This window comes from Pelophylax lessonae (assembly GCF_965119305.1).
Source record: "Pelophylax lessonae genome assembly, chromosome: 5".
In the NCBI taxonomy this organism is placed as follows: domain Eukaryota; kingdom Metazoa; phylum Chordata; class Amphibia; order Anura; family Ranidae; genus Pelophylax; species Pelophylax lessonae.
In genome coordinates, this window is record NC_138772.1 from 525,910,977 (window position 1) to 525,932,733 (window position 21,757).

General features: G+C 42.5%; 1 protein-coding gene across 2 annotated transcripts in view; it reads right to left on the reverse strand.

Moving 5' to 3' along the window:
- ADCY8 (adenylate cyclase 8) overlaps window positions 1–21,757 on the reverse strand; it is a 523,977-nt gene that overhangs the window by 127,795 nt on the left and 374,425 nt on the right. For both annotated transcript variants that reach the window (XM_082257568.1, XM_082257567.1), the window contains 2 exons: window positions 14,402–14,502; window positions 1,339–1,540 (listed from right to left, as the gene is read on the reverse strand). In XM_082257568.1, the coding sequence (XP_082113694.1) occupies window positions 1,339–1,540; window positions 14,402–14,502 (303 nt within the window). The remainder of the gene's footprint in view (window positions 1–1,338; window positions 1,541–14,401; window positions 14,503–21,757) is intronic.

Sequence of the window (21,757 nt, forward strand, 5' to 3'; positions counted from 1 at the left end):
ACTCCAAAATCTTGTGGGAAGTCTTTACAGAAGTCTGGAGGCTTTTATAGTCACATGGCTGTTTGACATGCAAAATCATGGCCTTCTTGAACATGCTCATGGTTTTGCAATGTGATGTCCAACAAGCTCATTTAGGTCAAGTGTACACAAACTTGTGTAAGTGCTTGAGGCATTGAAGCCCCTATAGGATAATCTGATAGTTGACTGTCCTCTTCATCTGCTAAAACATGCCTTTACTGTGCTCTCTTACAACGTCATTGCTCTTTTGGCAAATGCCTTTTCTAAGTACGGAGGAGCATGTGACCTCCTGGGATGTCAAATTGTCAGGCTTGAGCAAGGTCACATAAGAAACAAGAGAAAGAAGTCTAACACCATCCTAAAAAGAACATACAAAAGGTTGGGATTCAGCATAGAAGTGCCTGTCCTCTTCACCCTACAACTTAATTTCTCCTTTGGCAAATACCTGTCCTTCTAGGTATGGAGGAACATGTGACCTCCTGGTGCACAGTGCTTTGGCCACACTGCCAGGTGCAAACAAGGATGCATGAGGAACAGAAGGAAGAATTCTTACACCATCCTACAATGAGCATTCAAAAGGTTGGATCTCAGTGCAGAAGTGCATAGAAGGTGAGCATCAATGGGTTATGTACACCCTGGCTAGCGGTGGTCATCCCTTATAGTGTATCCAATACCAAAAATGTGTTTAATTTGGATAGACTGTGGAAGGGGCTAGATGTTTTGTTTTTATTGCCTTCCCTGTCTCCACCAAGGGTGACGGGATACCCACAGTTGTGCTCTTGTTACTGAAACAGGAACAGAGGGAAATCTTCCAATACCCAAAAGAAGATTCCTTTTACTTTGGTCAAAATTCCCTTTATTGGGCACAGAAGGGGAAATCCTCCCAATGGGACACAGAAAGAAGGGAAAATCCCCCAATGGGACACAGAAAGAAGGGAAAATCCCCCAATGGGACAAAGACAACAAAAAGAAATTGACAGATTTTTAACCTTTCCTACTGTTTCTAAAACAAAACTCTTTCCACCCATCAGAGAAGACACTTCTACTTCCAAGCTAATTTCAGCTTTCGACCATAGCTCAGCAGAAAGGCCTATTTCAGACAAGGAAGATGAAAAATCATTTTACAGGATCCGCATGATCACAAAACCGAAATAAAGGGTGTTTTTGTTTTTAATATGCCTGGAGTTGTCCCAGTAATGTATTTGGCTCGTTCTGAACATTCATCTCTAATTATTGTCATATAGAGAATTCTGTGTTCTATTCCTCATTCTTCCTCCAACCACCCACAAACCTAGGCATTCCCGCGGCGAAATGACTTACGATATTGATTACGGCTCCGAGGAAATTAATCATAATGGATGCGAAGATGATGACATTCCTCGCCAAGTACGTCTCATTAATCCAGCAGCAGGTTTTCCGGAGCACCAGGGGAAGACATTTATAATCCTCCGCCGTCGTTATCAGTACCAGCGCCGAGTGTAGCATGATCAGGATTGAAAACTGGATCACCATCGGCATCATCCTATGTAGAAAAAAAAACAGTGATTTAGGACATGGCAAGAAATCCGAAACGGTAACCACTATTCAAGTGCACCTTTAAACCAGTAGTAAATTTTGAGGAAAGGACAATATTAAAGATAGGCACTGCCCTTGTCCACCATAGTTTTAGTTCCTGTGTAGTGCTGATGCTCATCCTTATGGTGCCACAAACCTGCTATTAAATCAGCATAATGTACCAGTATATAGTTTATGAATGTGTCATTACTGGGCAGACATGTTTCCTAACTGACCTACAATGACCAATTGACCACCAATGAGTCCCTCTTAGTTGTATCAGATGCTTGTCCTCTGTATCTGTACTAGTTTTAAAGGAGACCTGTCAGTAGGCAATAGTTGACAATGTCCATTGGTTGGATCTCATGATGGCCCTCTTGCTTCTATAACTAACCAAGAGCAGGTATATAGATTGTTCTGGATCTGTGCCAAAATACAGAATAGGGATAACTCACAAAATTAGCAGTTTCAGAAGGAGGACACCATGGTAGCCCATGTGTTTTTGTAATGACGGGTTTACTTTAAAGTGAAGCTGTGGCCAGTTAATGAACACTCAAGTTTATACAAGATATTACTGACCTCTATAGCTGCAGGCAGTGTGGTGTAATTTATTCTCATTAATTTACATAATTCTCTCAGCAGTTCAGTTCCCCCTGCTCCCTTCTCCCATCAGTGACTTAGCAGCTTGTTTTTAAGTCACAGTTGGGAGGAGTGTACAGGATCAGCTGAGCTACTGAGAGAGGGATGTTGAGTTTGATAAGTGACTGCTGAAAAAAGGAATGGGTGAGCTTAGCTGCTGAGCAACTGACATTGCTGACATTGGGGAGCAGGAAGAGCTGAGCTATTCATTTGCAGCTGATATGGGGGAGCAGGGTCAGCGAAGCTTCTGGATTATTGCTTGCAAAATAAGGTCAGGGTGAGCTGAGCTACTAAGAAAATGATTAAGAGCTTGTTCATACTAGACTAAATCTCTAATGCTTAACAACGCTCCTATAGTGTTTGTATGGCATTAGTATGGGCGTCAGACAGGCGTCACTGAGCTTTAGTATGGGGCGTTTTACAAGCGTTAAAAATGCTCCATAAATGCGTGGTTTCGGCGTGTTTGATGAGTATTAAAAATGCTCTACAATGGAAAGTGAAAGAAAGAAACTAATTTTAATGCGCCACAACCGCACTGAAACCGTGCTGCAAATGCCTGCCAGAGCATTACCATAGACTTGAATGGGGGGTGTTGAATGGCTTCAAATGCCTCCTGACTTGACATGAGGCTTTCATTTTGAAGTGAAGCAATGCTAACGCTATATGTTTTGATAGTGCGAACAGCAAAATATGCTGTCTATTGTATCTTGTGCATAGGCATTTGAGGAGGGTCTTAACGCCTCTCAAACCCCTGCTTTTTATGCCAGTGTGAACTCAGTCTAAGACATCTTCCTGAATTGCTCCATAGTGCCTATAGCTACAGAGGTCAGTATGGGCTTGTTTTAAAGCGTATTTACTGTTTGTTAGGATTATTGTGCAAATATAGTGCAAATATTCAAATGTCCAAAGAGCGCGATCTCACGTGTTGCTGGAGGGTGGTAAAAATAAGCAACTGAGCTGCGGCTTTACCTCCATTCCACTGCTTTCTCTCTCCAAGCCACAGCATCGGGCGCACAGGGTTGTACACGTGTCGTGACAAAAATTATACCCCATGTTGCCTTTAGCAGGCAGTGAATGGAGCTGTGCCGCAACTGCTCAACAAATCTGTGTAATGCCCACAATTGCGGCACAGTGGTGTGGACTTTTCAGTGTTAAATCACATATCGCCTCCCACCGCAAACTGCTTTTCAATGGGGGGGGGGGGGACCAAGGGCTGCCGCCAAGCGTGAATGAGCCCTAAAGCAGATAACAAAATTGAAACAGAAGAAAAAAACATACAGAAGATCAAAGAGATGCATGATGTATATCCTTACTACATACCCTCATGCTGGTTGTACAAGAGCTATTACTTCCCTTTGCATTCAACCTAAAATAGTTTTTAGCTGTTTGTAGCATCTAATCTTGTAGGCTTTTTAGAGGGGAAAAAAACCCTCCTTTCAGCACTATCCTCTTTTTCTTTGCAAATAACAAGTGTGTCACAAGAGCAATTTTGCTAAGTACATCTCCGTTGAAGAGCTCCTTTGTCCTGCCTACGCTACTCTGAAAAAAACACAGGTCTATCCTCAGCTCTTGTCAATGGATTTAAGATTTCTGTGATAATCTAAGATGTCAGGTGGATGGTTGCTGCAGTATGTTTAAATCACGAGGGATGTAAACCACGGGCTTATAAAAAAATACACAATTATCAGTATGTAGCGCTACGGTCTCTGGTATTAACTGGTTCTTCCCCAACAAATATAGAGGCTGCCCATCCACACAAGCACCAGTCTATGCACACCGGCTCCAATAAACAGTCTAGGAGATGTCAATTTAAGATTTATTGCTTGAAGAACCTTAACAGGAGAGGGCAAGGGTTAGGGCATGGGATTCTCCAAAATGCTCGGTACTTAGTAGTTAGAGGACAATCTTCTCTAGAGGTAGTAGCATAGCAAGTATCAAACGGTGCTGAAGACTATGGGGCAAATCCTTTGACACCTGGTTACCCTGTGCCAATGCACAACTGCCAGTGCCCAATGAAGCTTCCAGTGCACTTTCCAGTCACAGGGATCAACTTAAAAGGGATGTACGGGTTTATTTTTATTTTCTTAAGAATCATACTTACCTAGGTGGATGTTACATCAGTCCTACACTACATCTGTTCCCCCGGCGCCTCTAACACTGAGAACCGAGTGATCAAACACCGCTGATCGCTTGGTTCTCAAAGCTCCCAGAGAACTTCTGACAGACAGTTACCAGCTCTCTGCTCTGCCCTCTGCACTCACTGGAGCGCTGGGCTGCGGACAGCTGATGACTCATTGGTTGTAAAGGGCTGATGACTCATTGGTTGTAAAGGGCGCGGCGGCTGCGCGCTCCTTAACAGCCAGCTTTCACAGTTTGTTAAAGAGAAAAAAAAAGACCACAAAATGAAAGAAAACTGCATGCAAAAATGCATCAAAAACATGAGTTCTAAAATGAAAAGCGCACCACAAAACCGCATCAACAGCAACGGCATAGATGTAAACCTAGACTTATTGGAAACAGGAGAAAAACCCTCTGTGGGACTTTAAGGGGCTACGATAGAGTCAACACATATGTAGAAAAATATATAAACAAATTTTATTGAGACATGATAATAATAACGAGAAAGTATACATGATAAAAGAGAGGTCGTGAAGTAAAAGGCATACAATACATTATCCAAATAGAGAGCAACCAAAGGACCCAACCCCATAAGGTAATGGGGTATGGGAGGAACCCCAAAAGGTAATGGGGTATGGGAGGAACCCCATAAGGTAATGGGGTATGGGAGGAACCCTAAAAGTTAATGGGGTATGGGAGGAACCCCAATAGGTAATGGGTTATGGGAGGAACCCCAATAGGTAATGTGTTATGGGAGGAGCCCCAAAAGGTAATGGGGTATGGGAGGAACCCCATAAGGTAATGGGGTATGGGAGGAACCCCAAAAGGTAATGGGGTATGTGAGGAACCCAAAAAGGTAATGGGTTATGGGAGGAACCCCAATAGGTAATGGGTTATGGGAGTAACCCCAAAAGGTAATGGGGTATGGGAGGAACCCCAATAGGTAATGTGTTATGGGAGGAACCCCAAAAGGTAATGGGGTATGGGAGGAACCCCAAAAGGTAATGGGTTATGGGAGGAACCCCAAAAGGTAATGGGGTATGGGAGGAACCCAAAAAGGTAATGGGTTATGGGACGAACCCCAATAGGTAATAGGTTATGGGAGGAACCCCAAAAGGTAATGGGGTATGGGAGGAACCCCAATAGGTAATGGGGTATGGGAGGAACCCCAATAGGTAATGTGTTATGGGAGGAACCCTAAAAGGTAATGGGGTATGGGAGGAAGCCAAAAAGGTAATGGGTTATGGGAGGAACCCCAATAGGTAATGGGTTATGGGAGGAACCCCAAAAGGTAATGGGGTATGGGAGGAACCCCAATAGGTAATAGGTTATGGGAGGAAATCCAAAAGGTAATGGGTTATGGGAGGAACCCCAAAAGGTAATGGGGTATGGGAGGAACCCCAATAGGTAATGGGGTATGGGAGGAACTCCAATAGGTAATGGGTTATGGGAGGAAATCCAAAAGGTAATGGGGTATGGGAGGAACCAAAAAAGGTAATGGGGTATGGGAGGAACCCAAAAAGGTAATGGGGTATGGGAGGCCCATTACTTTTTGGGGTTGGGCCCTTTGGTTGCTCTCTTTTTGGATAATGTATTGTATGCCTTTTACTCCATAACCTCTCTTGTATCATGTATACTTTCTCGTTATTATTGTCATGTCTCAATAAAGTTATATTTTTCTACATATGTGTTGACTCTATCGTAGCCCCCTTTTTTTTCCAATACCTGGCTTCTCATTATAAACCTAGACTTAGGCGCGGCTTTTACACTGCTTTTTCCCTGCCAAAAATAAGGCATTTAGAAGAGCTGGGCAAACACCCAGTGCGCATTAGGCCCAACCCTGAACCCTTCCAGAGATCCTCAAACTACGGCCCTCCAGCCGTTGTGGAACTACACATCCCATGAGGCATTGTAAAACTCTGACGTTCACAGACATGACTAGACCTGATGGGAATTGTAGTTCCTGAACAGCTGGAGGGCCATAGTTTGAAGACCCCTGTGCTGGACGCACGTGTTTACAGCACAACTGATACTGTATACAGATGTTCTATCTGTGAGTATCTTCAGCCTTAACTAAGTCACACTTTCAAGGAAAAAAAAATTATGGTAATTTAGAACGGAACACGATCACATCTCTTCAGGTTCAATGGTATAAATACTGAGAAATACGTTCCATAGCTATTTTCCCCAGATGTCAGGCTCAGAAAATAGAACATAACAACTACTCCCAGGAGTTCCCAGCAAGCGTGAACCGACTCATCACATTAAGTTCCCATTACAGGGACACAATAGTCCAAATATGAACGAGATACACAATTTCATACTTGTGTAGCGTTGCAGCTGCTTCCCAACACTTGTTTTAATCAAGATTCGTGTTCACTAATCTATTGATTATTAGATGTAAACAGGTGAAGGCGGGCGATGCGGGCAGAGATCTCTTCCCACACTTTATTCATGTGCTGCCCTTGGATTAGAATACATAGAATACAGACATCTTACTATTTACATGTATGACAATAATAAAGAAGACAATAAATTATAACAATAATCATCATAATAATAATAATGACCGAGGATTATTATGACAACAAAGATTAGTATGACTAATATTATTATTAATAATAATAAGAAATAATAATAGCAATATCAACCACTTGCTGTCTGCCCCATAGCAGTTTTACTGCTACAAGGCAACAGCCATGTGCCGGATCACGTACAGTATATATACACAGACATCCCAAGTCTCCCGTGACTTGCGGAAGTCCCCCGCCTTTGGCCGGCGGCTCACGGACACCCGCAAGTGCCGTGCGATCTCCCGGCTGCCACGGGAGACTTAGGATGTCTGCAGTCAGTGACAGAACCTCTGCTTCCTTTGTAGTTCCAGGTCTGTCACAGGCGAAGTGATATGAAACGCACTCTGCCTGTGACAGGATCCATACAGGAAGCAGTGGCTCTGCTCTCTACTGCAGCTGCGTGTTTCCTGCAGCAGTACCCGCCAGCATGATTAAGGGCCCTTTCACACGGGCGCTCCGTATGTCCGCAAATCATCCAATTTTTTTGCGGATGATTTACGGACATAATGTAAGTCAATGGCATTGTGGATGTCAGCGGAATACCATCCGCTGACATCCGATTTTCTTACTTTTTGGAACGGAACAGAACCCTATTTTTCCTCCGTTCAAAAAACGGAAAGGAAGCAAACCGCTGACCGTTGACATCCGCAATGCCCATAGACTTACATTATGTCCGTATATCATCCGCAAACGGATGGGATGATATGCGGACATACGGAGCGGATGACACAAGTGTCATCCGCTTCGTGAAAAAAAAAAAAAAGTGCCGGAGCGGATCGCAATGCGGTCCGCTCCTTGTGAAAGAGCCCTATCTGTATGTGAGAAATGTCAAAATTGGCCAGGTCTTGAAGTAGTTACAAAGACTGCAATTGTGTAGTTTGTTTGGGTTCTAAGTTTAATTAGTTAAATTTTGAATCCAGCACCTATTCCTCATTAGATATGTGGTTTTTTTTTTTTACCGAAAAAAAAAAAAACAGATAATGAAAAACATTATGGATCAAATAAGCACAAAAAACAAGAAAAAAAAATACAAAGAGGTCTACGCATTAATGTTTTACCCAAGATTTACAGAATTCTCATACATTTTTCCAGTTAGATCCAATTAGGAATATTTGTAAATCGTGGGGGAAAATAAAAAGCCTGAGCCCCCGTTCACACTGGGGCGACCTGTCAGGCGACCTGCCATACAGAAGCTGTGGACCCATTCTAATAGGAGCGACACAAGTCGCTCCGACTTATAAAAAGGGTCCGGAGCTTCTTTGGGGCGACCCGGAGCGACCTGCATTGACTTCAATGTTATGAAGTCCGTGCCGGCCGCTCCGAGGTGTGGTCGCCTGGGGAAGTTGGATCGCCCCAGTGTGAACGGGGTCTAAATAAACCAATAAATGAAAGCAATGCAGCTAAATATGGCTAAATCAAACAAAAAATACCAAGTTTAAAAGAAAAAAAACAAAACAAAACAACCTCTAACCCCTAGCTTTTAGAAAACATAACAAGTCTGGGGATTCTAAGTAAATTTCTAGCAAAGAAAATGCTGATTTTTACACATACTGTATGTGAGAAATGTCAAAATTGGCCAGGTCTTGAAGTGGTTACAAAGACTGCAATTGTGTAGTTTGTTTTGGGTTCTAAGTTTAATGAATTAAATTTTAAATCCAGAACCTATTCCTCATTAGATATGTGTTTTTTTTAATGGAAAAAAAAAAGATAATGAAAAACATTATGAATCCATTAAGCACAAAAAAAAAACCAAAAAAAAAAAAAACCAGGAAATAAAATACAAAGAGGTCTACTCATAAATGTTTTACCCAAGATTTACACAATTCTCATACATTTTTCCAGTTAGATCCAATTAGAAATATTCGTGAACAAAAAAAAGTCTAAATAAACCAATAATTGAAAGAAATGCAGCTAAATATGGCTAAATCAAACGAAAAATATCTATTCAACAGAAAAAAAAAAAAAACAATAAAACTAAAAATATATATATATATATATATATATATTGCCATCTGATCTGTCTTTGAGGAACAGTTTGCCGAGGCAGCTCAATGAGGGAAATTTTGTGTTTTCAATTCTGTGAAATTTGCCGATGGCAACATTGGTAATTTCACGGCAACCTCAATTTTGTCGGAATGGCTTTGGTCATTCCTATTCAGCACCTTTTTGCGAGCTCTGTGGAGAAAAAAAAAAACACTGAAGGTACAGTTTGACTTTTATCTCCTGGGATAAGTTTTCTGCAAGTTCTTTTCTGCAAAGTAAAGATTGATATAAATCGGCACTCAAAAAGTGAAGATTTGTCATGTTCTAAAGAACATTTATAAGTGTTAATTGTGTCAAAACTACCTTAACCACTTGCTACCCGCCCATATGATGGCGCACCAGAACAGTCTCTCTCGCACGCTCCCGGGGGCGCGTGGAGTGGCGATCGTGACCGCGCCGTATTGCTAGGATACGGCGCAATCCCGATCTCGGTAAAGAGTCAATGACATGACTCTTTACCCATGTGATCGGCTGCATCCAATCACAGCCGGTCACATGTAAATGAGGAAGTGCCGTTGAGGAGAGCCGATCAGCGGCTCCTCCACATAGGGGAGACAAGTACAAGTAATCAGGGCACTGATCATCAGTGCCCTGATTACACAAAATGTAAATAAACCGCCAATTACTGCCCACCATCAGTGCCCACAGTGCCTGCCATCAGTGCCCACCATCAGTGCTGCCAATCAGTGCCCATAGTGCTGCCAATCAGTGCCCATCAGTGCCTGCTCATCTAGGCACTGAAGGGAACTGACTGGCAGCACTATGGGCACTGATTGTGGGCACTGATGGTGCTGTCCATCAGTGTCCATCAGTGCCGCCCATCAGTGCTCATCAGTGCCACCCATCAGTGCCCATTAATGCCACCCATCAGTGTCCATCGGTGCTGCCTCTCAGTGCCCATCAGTGCCACCTCTCAGTGCCCATCAGTGCTCATCAGTGCCGCCTATCAGTGCCCATCAGTGTGGCATATTAGTACCTCCTCATCAGTGCCACCTCATCAGTGCCCATAAGTACCACCTCATCAGTGCCCATCAGTGCAGCCTATCAGTGCTTATCAGTGCCGCCTCATCAGCACACATCAGTGAAGGAGAAAAATTATTTATTTTCAAAATTTACTCACAGAAAATAAGAAAAACTTTTTTTGTAAGAAATAAAACCCAGAGGTGATTAAATACCACCAAAAGAAAGCTCTATTTGTGTGAAAAAAATGATAAAAATTTCATATGGGTACAGTGTAGCATGACTGCGCAATTGTCATTCAAAGTGTGACAGTTCTGAAAATTGGCCTTGGCAGGAAGGGGGTGAAAGTGCCCGGTAGACACGTGGTTAAAAAACGGCCCTTTGTCCTGAATTCCTCCAGAAATATATCAGTGCGCTTTGTGATGTGGAGTATCATCCATGTGTGCGGTGTGTATGGGGCACACGAGGGAAAAGGAGCCTACTGTTCCTTAACACAGGCCGTCCACATGGAGTACATAAAAATAAGTCAACCACATTTTCCTGGAAGTGGCGGTACCGGCATTCATGGAACTTTTTTTTCTTTTTCTGGGTGCAGGCAGCGGCCAGGGCTATAATCTTAGTATAGGGAAATGAAGTCGGCCCTCGCCTGTGCCCAGGAAAAGAACAAACAGTTCTATGGATGCCGATACCACCACAGCCACTGCCAGCCCTGGCTGGCAGAGTGATATGCGTTGCCTATGGATGACTTAATGCACCGTAGTTTGTTGCCATTCGACAGGCTTGCTTAAGTGCGACATGTTAGGTATCTATTCACACGGCATAACATTTTCATCAAAAGTTGTGTTTGTGTGCATTAAAATTAATTAACCACTCCTGGACAGGAAGATTTCCCCCCCCCCCCTTAATGACCAGGCCATATTTTGCGATTCGGAACTGCGTTATTTTAACGGACAATTGCGCGGTCATGCAACGCTGTACCTAACAAATAGAGCTTTCTTTTGGTGGTATTTGATCACCTGTGCGATTTTTATTTTTTGCGCTATAAACAAAAAAAGAGCGACAATTCTGAAAAAAAAAAACAATATTTTTCACTTTCTGCTATATAACATTCCCAAGAAAAATTAAATAATCAAAATTTTTTAACACTTTAGGCCAATTTGTATTCAGCTACATATCTTTGGTAAAAAAAAAAAATCGCAATAAACCTATTTTGATTGCTTTATGCAAAAGTTATCGCGTCTACTAACTACGGCAAAGATTTATGTATTTTTTATTGTTTTTTTTTTTTTTTACTAGCAATTTTTTTTTAGCGAAACTGTGACATTGCGGTGGACAGATCGGACTCCTAACTGACATTTTTGACACTTTTGGGGGGACCAGTGACATTACTACAGTAATCAGTGCTATAAATATGCACTGTTACAGCAGGGAAGGGGGTAACACTGTGGGTGATCAAGGGGTTAAATGTGAGCCGAGGGGAGTGTTTACTAACTGTGGGGGGGCATGGCTTGTGAAATCATCATAGGCGCTCTGTGATCATTCCAGGGAGAAGAATGGTCAGATGTGTTTACAACAACTGACCGTCCTTCTCTCTCAGCGGGAAATGATTGCGGGTGTCAGGCGGCAATCGGAGCTGCCTGCCCCGTGCTTCGGAGTCCCCGCTGCAAAGTGGAGGCAGGAGCGTGCTGCCGGCGGCACGCGCTCGCCCCCTAGCTTCAGGCGCGAGACCGACATAGGTCTACGTGGGTTCGCGCAGGAGAGCCGCACCACCGCAGTAAAAAGGCGGCGGGCGGTCGGGAACCGGTTAAAGTGTATTTTTATTCCTGAAAGTTTTGCTACCAAGTACTAAGTCATGTTTTGCAAAGGGGGTTAAATACTTTTTTCACGCATTAAAATGCAAATCAATTTATAACTTTATAACATTTTTCTGGATATTTTTGTTGTTATTCTGTCTCTAGCTGTTAAAATAAACCTACCATTAAAATTACAGACTGATCATTTCTTTGTCAGTGGGCAAACGTACAAAATTAGCAGGGGATCAAATACTATTTTTCCTCACTGTATGTACAAGTTCTTGAAATGTCCTCCTTTCCGGACACAGACAGTCTCTTAAGATGAAAAATGCAAAAGCCTCTTAAGGACTAGGAACTCTCAGTCCCTTAGAAAGTAGTACTTTGTGTAGTAAGCAAGTAAGCAACATCCAGGAGTATCCCCCCTCTCCTCTGTAGACACTGATCCCAGTTCTACCTACTGCAGGAACTACGGGCCCACCCGGCTGCTTCTTCAACAGCCCACTCGGCTGCTCCGAAGATCTCCCAGGGCAAGGGAAAGGAAAGATTAAGAACAACGCTGTCTTCCAGAAAGGATTGCTACTTGTATTTTTACAGGTCTTTCCCCTTGTAAGTGCCTGAATGTGCTAATGTACTCACACTGTCCTCCTTGCTCCCGCTGCTTCTTAGGTAAGATTCCTTTCAAACCGCACTGATTTTAGGATTCTCCCAAGCCAGCCTGAGCCAGCTCCAGCTCAAGGCAGAGCCCCCTTCTTAGCCAGGGGTCCTCCCTCTAGGGCCACCGGCAGTCTTCCTCATCACTCCATCTTTCACCCGACTTCCCTGCCAGCATGACTCATCCATATTTAAGGTCTGGCTCAGCTGCCATGCCAGGCCAACTGCCTGGGGATTGGCTAAGCTCTGCTTAGATCCAGATCAACCCTCCTGGTTTGAATCTTTGTACACCACCCAGTGGAATCGAGGAGAGCTGCAATGACCTGGCACGAGGAAAGTTTTATATTTGTTTTAACATGACTACCTACCAGCCAACTCTGAGGGACAAATTGGTCAGCACATGAACTGATGAAAAATCTTTTTAAATCGATTTATAACTTTCCTGGCCTCCGCCCTCCAGCTTCTAGAAATTTCTCCAAACTTCCAGAACCAGGGGGGAGGCACCAGCGACCTGTCTGTATGAGTAATCCAGCCTGACCTACAATACATTTTTGACCCAGATTAAAGACTAATTTTACCATGAGCCAGTAAATTTGCCTGGACTGTTCTAGTAGCACACTAGAGGGTGTTACGCTAGACAACAGTGCTGTGTGTTTCTATTGGTGTAGGGAGACACAATCCTAGTTCCTGCATACATGGGTGGCCCCATAGGATGATGCAAAAGAAAGGAGCCACCCTGAAAAAGGAAATCTGAGGCAGTGATCATGGCACCAGCTTACACTGGAGAATTGACAAGGATTAAAGATAAAGAAGCTGCATATTCAGCGAGCGAGTATTCAACCACTTGCCGTCGCTGCACTGCCTATTTAAGTCGGCAGTGTGGCTTTCTTAGGCAAAATCACGTTAATAAACGTCATCTGCCTGGGAGGCCACTAGGGGGTGGCGTGCTCCCGCCCCCGATCATCAGCGGGGAAGTCAGTGCGGGTGTCAGGCGGCTCCGATTTCCGCCTGACATTGGCGATCTCCTCCCGCTGACAGAGAAGGACGGACGGCTGATGTAAACACAGCCGTCTGTCCTTCTCCCTCAGATGATCACAGAGACCATGAGATCCTGCTATATAGGATTGCATGTTTCTATGATCATTTCAAAAGCCCAACCCCCCCACAGTTAGAATCACTCCCCTAGGCTTACATTTGACCCCTTGATCACCCGTAGTAATAACCCCTTCCCTGCCAGTGTCTTTATTACAGTATCAGTGCATATTTTTAGCACTGATTACTGTAGCAATGTCACTGGTCCCCCCAAAAGTGTCAAAAATGTCAGTTAAGGGTCCGATCTGTCCGCTGCAATGTCGCAGTCCTGCAAAAAATCGCAGATCGCCGCCATTACTAGTAAAAAAAAAAACAATAAAAATGACATAGTTGTTGTAAACGCAATAATTTTTGCGCAAACCAATCAAAATATGCTTATTGTGATTTTTTTTAACCAAAAAAAATGTAGCAGAAAACAAAATTGGCCTAAAATGTTAAAAAAAATTAATTTCAACATTTTTTTTTTGGGAATGTCATAGCAGAATGTGAAAAATATCGTTTTTTTTTTTTTTTTTTTCAAAATTGTCGCTCTGTTTTTGTTTATAGCGCAAAAAATAAAATTGCACAGGTGATTAAATACCACCAAAAGAAAGCTCTAGTTAAAGTAACGCAGTGCCGAATCGCAAAATAGGGCCTGGTCATTAAGCAGGAAAATCCTCCGACCTTAAAGTGGTTAAATCAGCTACTGAAAGTGTTAAAAAGCAGTAAGGTTTAATATGATTTGAAACCCCTTTGAGGGGTCACAGGAGGCAGAATTCCTAATTGGCTGTCACAGTGGTCACATGATTGAGTCTCACCAGCCTCTGACTGTTAGCAGTGACAGCTTAGCATGCTGGGAGCGCTCTCAGCACACAATGGAGCACCATGACACGTTACGGCCCAACTGCCCCGCTTCGGCACATTTGCACTTGGTTGACTTAAAACAGAGCAATTCCAATGTATATCAAAGACTGCATTTACCTTGAAGATGGAAGTAAGCTTTGGATTGCTGTGATAAAGATGAGAACCATGAACGCACAGACCAGGTTGGATTTGAAGACTTCATCCCTCATCTGTGAATACTAAAAGACAGAAAACATAAAAATTAAAGTCGTATTTTTGTTTCATTGCAAAATATGACATTGTCAATAGTTGGTTTGGATTTCAGTAGGTGCCACTCAACAACGCAATGTGAATTGCAGTGTAAATGATTCTTTATTGCTGCCAATCTATAATACTTTATCTGGAAATAATAATACAGCTAATGTCTGTACACATTTGCTTTTCTCCGTTCGGAAATAAAAATATAGATCACTTAGCATGAAATTAAAAAGAAATACTCAAGAGGATCAATAAGCATTTTAACCCTTAAAGATATATATGTGAGATTATTTCAGTTCATATTATTTGTTCTGTGTGTAAGTCTAATAAACGTAGCTTTTAAGATGGGAACAAGCGTTCCCGTTTGCGATTCTTGTTACACGATTTTCATGTGTTTCCCTGTTTTGCACAAAGGGAAGCCCATTACTTTAACGGGCTGCCCTATCGTGATCTTGGCTGCCTAGGCTTAAACAGGAATCTCAATCCTCCACCCCTCCACTGCCATTTTGGATTGTCTGGCGCATTCGCAGATGCGTCGAAGGGCTCTGCACGGCCTTTCTGGACCTGGCACAGCTCTGCAGCACATATGCGTATGTGCTGAGCTGAATCCATGTGTAGGTAAAGTAGGAAAAAAGAACTAAGACCTCCTTTGCTGTGCCATCTCTGTGCACTTGTGCATGCAAATATTCGCAAACGCTGATGCGTTAAAGGGCTCTGCCGGTCTCAAATCCCGGCAGAGCCCTTCAGCACATCTGTGCATGTGTGCGCAACATCAGCGCCTTGCCTAGGCGAGAAAGGAGGAATAGTTGCCCAGCATGCATGCAGCAGAAAAAAATTATATATATATATATATATATATATATATATACAGTGGGAACGGAAAGTATTCAGACCCCCTTAAATTTTTCACTCTTTGTTATATTGCAGCCATTTGCTAAAATCATTTAAGTTCATTCTTCTTCCTCATGAATGTACACATAGCACCCCATACTGACAGAAAAACACAGAATTGTTGACATTGTTGAAGATTTATTAAAAAAGAAAAACTGAAATATCACATGGTCCTAAGTATTCAGACCCTTTGCTGTGACACTCATATATTTAACTCAGGTGCTTTCCATTTCTTCTGATCATCCTTGAGATGGTTCTACACCTTCATTTGAGTCCAGTTGTGTTTGATTATACTGATTGGACTTGATTAGGAAAGCCACACACCTGTCTATATAAGACCTTCCAGATCACAATGCATGTCAGAGCAAATGAGAATCATGAGGTCAAAGGAACTGCCTGAAGAGCTCAGAGACAGAATTGTGGCAAGGCACAGATCTGGCCAAGGTTACAAAAAGATTTCTGCTGCACTTAAGGTTCCTAAGAGCACAGTGGCCTCCATAATCCTCAAATAGAAGACGTTTGGGATGACCAGAACCCTTCCTAAAGCTGGCCGTCCGGCCAAACTGAGCTATCGGGGGAGAAGAGCCTTGGTGAGAGAGGTAAAGAAGAACCCAAAGATCACTGTGGCTGAGCTCCAGAGATGCAGTCAGGAGATGGGAGAAAGTTGTAGAAAGTCAACCATCACTGCAGCCCTCCACCAGTCGGGGCTTTATGGCAGAGTGGCCCGACGGAAGCCTCTCCTCAGTGTAAGATACATGAAAGCCCGCATGGAGTTTGCTAAAAAACACCTGAAGGACTCCAAGATGGTGAGAAATAAGATTCTCTGGTCTGATGAGACCAAAATAGAATTTTTTGGCCTTAATTCTAAGCGGTATGTGTGGAGAAAACCAGGCACTGCTCATCACCTGTCCAATACAGTCCCAACAGTGAAGCATGGTGGTGGCAGCATCATGCTGTGGGGGTGTTTTTCAGCTGCAGGGACAGGACGGCTGGTTGTAATCGAGGGAAAGATGAATGCGGCCAAGTACAGGGATATCCTGGACAAAAACCTTCTCCAGAGTGCTCTGGACCTCAGACTGGGCCGAAGGTTTACCTTCCAACAAGACAATGACCCTAAGCACACAGCTAAAATAACGAAGGAGTGGCTTCACAACAACTCCGTGACTGTTCTTGAATGGCCCAGCCAGAGCCCTGACTTAAACCCAATTGAGCATCTCTGGAGAGACCTAAAAATGGCTGTCCACCAACGTTTACCATCCAACCTGACAGAACTGGAGAGGATCTGCAAGGAGGAATGGCAGAGGATCCCCAAATCCAGGTGTGAAAGACTTGTTGCATCTTTCCTAAAAATACTCCTGGCTGTATTAGATCAAAAGGGGGCTTCTACTAAATACTGAGCAAAGGGTCTGAATACTTAGGACCATGTGATATTTCAGTTTTTCTTTTTTAATAAATCTGCAACAATGTCAACAATTATGTGTGTGCATATATATATATATATATATATATATATATATATATATATATATATATATATATATATATCTATATATATATATATATAGATATATATGTATAGATATATATATATATTACTTTGTCAAAAGTATTGGGACACCCGCCTTTACACGCCCATGAACTTTAATGGCAACCCAGTCTTAGTCCGTAGGGTTCAGTATTAAGTTGGCCCACCCTTTGCAGCTATAACATCTTCAGCACTTCTGGGGGCTGGCCACAAGGTTTAGGAGTGTGTTTATGGAAATATTTGACCATTTTTCCGGGAGCACATTTGGGAGGTAGGCACTGATGTGGATAAGAAGGCCTGGCTAGCAGTCTGCGCTCTAATTCATCCCAAAAGTGTTCTATCAGGTTGAGCTCAGGACTCAGGACTGCACAGGACTGTGCAGGTCAGTCAAGTTCCTCCACCCCAAACTTGCACATCCATGTCTTCATGGACCTCGCTTTTTTCACTGGTGTGCAGTCATGTTGGAACAGGTAGAGGCCATCCCCAAACTGTTCCCACAAAGCTGGGAGCATGAAATTGTCCAAAATGTCTTGGTATGCTGACGCCTTAAGAGTTCCCTTCACTGGCACTAAAGGGCCAAGCCCAACCCCTGAAACCCAACCCCACACCATAATCCCCCCCTCCATCAAATGATTTTGACCAGTGCACAAACCATAGAGACACTCCTAAACCTTGTGGACAGCCTTCCCAGAAGAGTTGAAGCTGTTATAGCTGCAAAGGGTGGGCCAACTCAATATTGAACCCTACGGACTAAGACGGGGATGCCAATAAAGTTCATGTACAATATAGTGTTTATATATATATATATATATATATATATATATATATATATATATATATATATACATTTTCACAATTGTGGTAGAGGAGGGGGCTAGAGCCAGGTACACCCACATTGTGTTTTGGGCCTCGTTTATACCACCAGCACTAGGCTACATTGCCCAACACAGCCCCAACGAAAGGACAAGGTAACAGCCTTATTTTCTGTGTTGTGTCACTGTGCACTCATTATGAAAAAGGTACATAAATGTTCTGCATGTCAAAAAAACATAATGTGATGTAAAATTTTATTTCAGCATGTGTGTGTTATGCATGCGCTGACACATACCCATGTTGTGAATGAGCCCTTCATGTAATATATTGCAGCTCCCCAGTCCTTGGATAAAGCAGCTGCATTCATTTTCTTGTTTCCGGCTTCTCTCCCTTTATTTTCCCCTGGTGATCCTGCCAGTAACATACCTCCTGTCCTAGGGTGTCAACACCTCCTCACTGTACTGCATTTATGTAGGAGTGGTATTATCACTCGAAGACAGGAAATGTGTTTGGACTACAGAGCCCCTCCCAATAACCCAACACAAGGGGAGGTGATTTGCAATTCACAGGGGAGAACTAGGTTGGGCTGATAACACTGCTGATGATAGTACTACGGCACAACAACAGAAAAAAAAATCCAATGGGAAGTTAAAAGCTTACTGGATTTCTGGTAGGATCAACAGCTATTTTAGTTGCATTCAATAAACAAACATAACAATACACTTTGAGTAGTATGATTAAAATATCCAAATGGAGCAAAAAAGAGAAGTTCATTGCTAGGGTCAATATACACCTTAACCACTTGCCGACCACCGCACGACTATTTACTGCGGCAGTCAGCCGCTCCTGGGCAAAGCGACGTAGACCTACCTCGCTCGCCCAGGAGCCTTTAGGGGGCGAGCGCACGCTGCTGGAGGCACGCTCCCACCCCCGCTTGTTCACTAACATCCCCGCGCATGTGACCGGCGGCTCCGATGTCCGCCGGCCACTCACGATCTCCCGCAGGGGATGGAGAAGGACGGACGGCTGATGTAAATACAGCCGTCTGTCATTCTCCCTGATGTAAGCACAGAGGCTATGCGATCCTGCTATGTAGGATCGTATGTCTTTGTGGTTACATCACAAGCCACACCCCCCAAAGTTTGAATCACGCCCCTAGGGATACATTTAACCCACTGATCACCAATAAAGTTAACCCCTTCCCTGCCAGTGTCATTTTTACAGTACCAGTGCATATTTATAGCACTGATTACTGTAGTAATGTCACTAGTACTCCCAAAAGTGTCAAAAATGTCAGTCTGGGGTCCGATCTGTCCGCCGCAATGTCACAGTCCCGCAAAAAGATTGCAGATCGCTGCCATTACTAGTTAAAAAAAAAAAAAAAACAATTACAATGACATAAATCTTTCCCGTAGTTAGTAAACGCAATCACTTTTGCACAAACCAATCAAAATACGCTTATTGCGATTTTTTTTTTACCAAAAATATGTAGCACAAAACAAATTGGCCTAAAATGTTCAAAAATTTTGATTTCTAAATTTTTTTTTGAGAATTTCATATAAAAAATGTGAAAAATATTGTTATTTTTTCAAAATTGTCGCTCTTTTTTTGTTTATAGCACAAAAAATAAAAATTGCACAGGTGATCAAATACCACCAAAAGAAAGCTCTGTTTGTGGAAAAAAAAAGGATGTAAATTTCATTTGGGTACAGCGTCGCACGACCGCGCAATTGTCCGTTAAAATAACGCAGTGCTGAATTGCAAAATAGGGCCTGGTCTTTGAGCAGCCAAATCCTCCGGGGCTTAAGTGGTTAAACATAACAGTTACTATATACATTACTAGAGAAAAAATTGTATTTTTGTACACTGCAAAATGTTACTTTATAAGGCGCCTTTCACATGGGGCAAATCCATTTGGATGGACTCCGCTAGCTCAGCAGGGATCGTTAATTCCTGGTGAGCAGGCGGATGACAGGTCCGTCTCTGCTCACTGTGCAGAGACGGACCTGTCAGATCCCTGCTCTCCTCTATGGGGAGATCAGATGAAAACAGACAGCCGTTTTCATCCCACCCCAACCGATCCAACCTGCTGGACAGATGGCAAACGTATCGTCATCTGGCTGTCTTGTCGGATCGGATGCCAGGCGGGAGTCATCAAACACATTCCGCCTCCCCATAGAGGAGAATGGCTGGCCTGACCAGGTCTGCCTGAACAATGGACAGGAAGGCGATTGTGTGAAAGAGGCCTTACTGTTGGCATGCCCTGCTAGATAATGTACAAAGTAACATAAAAATATCATAAATGAATTATGTTGTAAGTAAAAAAAAATCATCAGTGGACAATCTGTCATCAACGTGAAACCGTCCACTCCAGTTATCAGCATAAAGCTTTCTACTGTTCTCAATGTCACTCAGCCTGCTGAAGTGTCTGCCCACCAACATGCAGGAACAGAGTAAACAGTTCTATGCAGGATCAGCTACAAGCCGGCATTGGAAATGCATGCTTTAATCTTTCAACTATCCAAGAGCTTTAACACAGGATTAAATAAACCCAGCAATCCTCTTTATTTTCACTTATATCCACAAACAGGCAAAACAAAAAAACTGGTTTTAGAAAAAAAAAATGTCTAGAAAACCAATACAACAGTGAATACTAATTCTTGCTGATGGTTACCAGATTTTGTATGTTTCTCCTTGCTCTGGATATTTAATTTAAAGTAAAGAAAGGAAGGTGAGAGGGCAGGAGGTGTGGAGGGAAAGGAAAGAAAGAAAGAAAGAAAGAAGAAAGAAAGAAAGAAAGAAAGAAAGAAAGAAAGAAAGAAAGAAAGAAAGAAAGAAAGAAAGAAAGAAAGAAAGAAAGAAAGAAAGAGAAAGAAAGAAAGAAAGAATGGAGGGAAAAAGAAAGAAAGAAAGAATGGAGGGAAAAAGAAAGAAAGAAGAATGGAGGGAAAAAGAAAGAAAGAGGAACGGAAGGAGAAAGAAAGAAAGAGGGATGGAGGGAGAAAGAGAAAGGAAGAGGGATGGAGGGAGAAAGAGAAAGAAAGAAAGATGGAGGGAGAGAAAAAAGAAAGAAAGAAAGAAAGAAAGAAAGAAAGAAAGAAAGAAAGAAAGAAAGAAAGAAAGAAAGAAAGAAAGAAAGAAAGAAAGAAAGAAAGAAAGAAAGAAAGAAAGAAAGAATGGAGGGAAAAAGAAAGAAAGAAAGAAAGAAAGAAAGAAAGAAAGAAAGAAAGAAAGAAAGAAAGAAAGAAAGAAAGAAAGAGAAAGAAAGAAAGAAAGAAAGAAAGAAAGAAAGAAAGAAAGAAAGAAAGAAAGAGGAATGGAGGGAAAAAGAAAGAAAGAAGAATGGAGGGAAAAAGAAAGAAAGAGGAATGGAGGGAGAAAGAAAGAGGGATGGAGGGAGAAAGAGAAAGGAAGAGGGATGGAGGGAGAAAGAGAAAGAAAGAAAGATGGAGGGAGAAAGAGAAAGAAAGAAAGATGGAGGGAGAGAAAGAAAGAAAGAAAGAAAGAAAGAAAGAAAGAAAGAAAGAAAGAAAGAAAGAAAGAAAGAAAGAAAGAAAGAAAGAAAGAAAGAAAGAAAGAAAGAAGAGAGAGGGAAAAGAAAGAAAGAAGAATGGAGGGAAAAAGAAAGAAAGAAGAATGGAGGGAAAAAGAAAGAAAGAGGAACGGAAGGAGAAAGAAAGAAAGAGGGATGGAGGGAGAAAGAGAAAGGAAGAGGGATGGAGGGAGAAAGAGAAAGAAAGAAAGATGGAGGGAGAGAAAAAAGAAAGAAAGAAAGAAAGAAAGAAAGAAAGAAAGAAAGAAAGAAAGAAAGAAAGAAAGAAAGAGGAATGGAGGGAAAAAGAAAGAAAGAAGAATGGAGGGAAAAAGAAAGAAAGAGGAATGGAGGGAGAAAGAAAGAAAGAGGGATGGAGGGAGAAAGAGAAAGGAAGAGGGATGGAGGGAGAAAGAGAAAGAAAGAAAGATGGAGGGAGAAAGAGAAAGAAAGAAAGATGGAGGGAGAGAAAGAA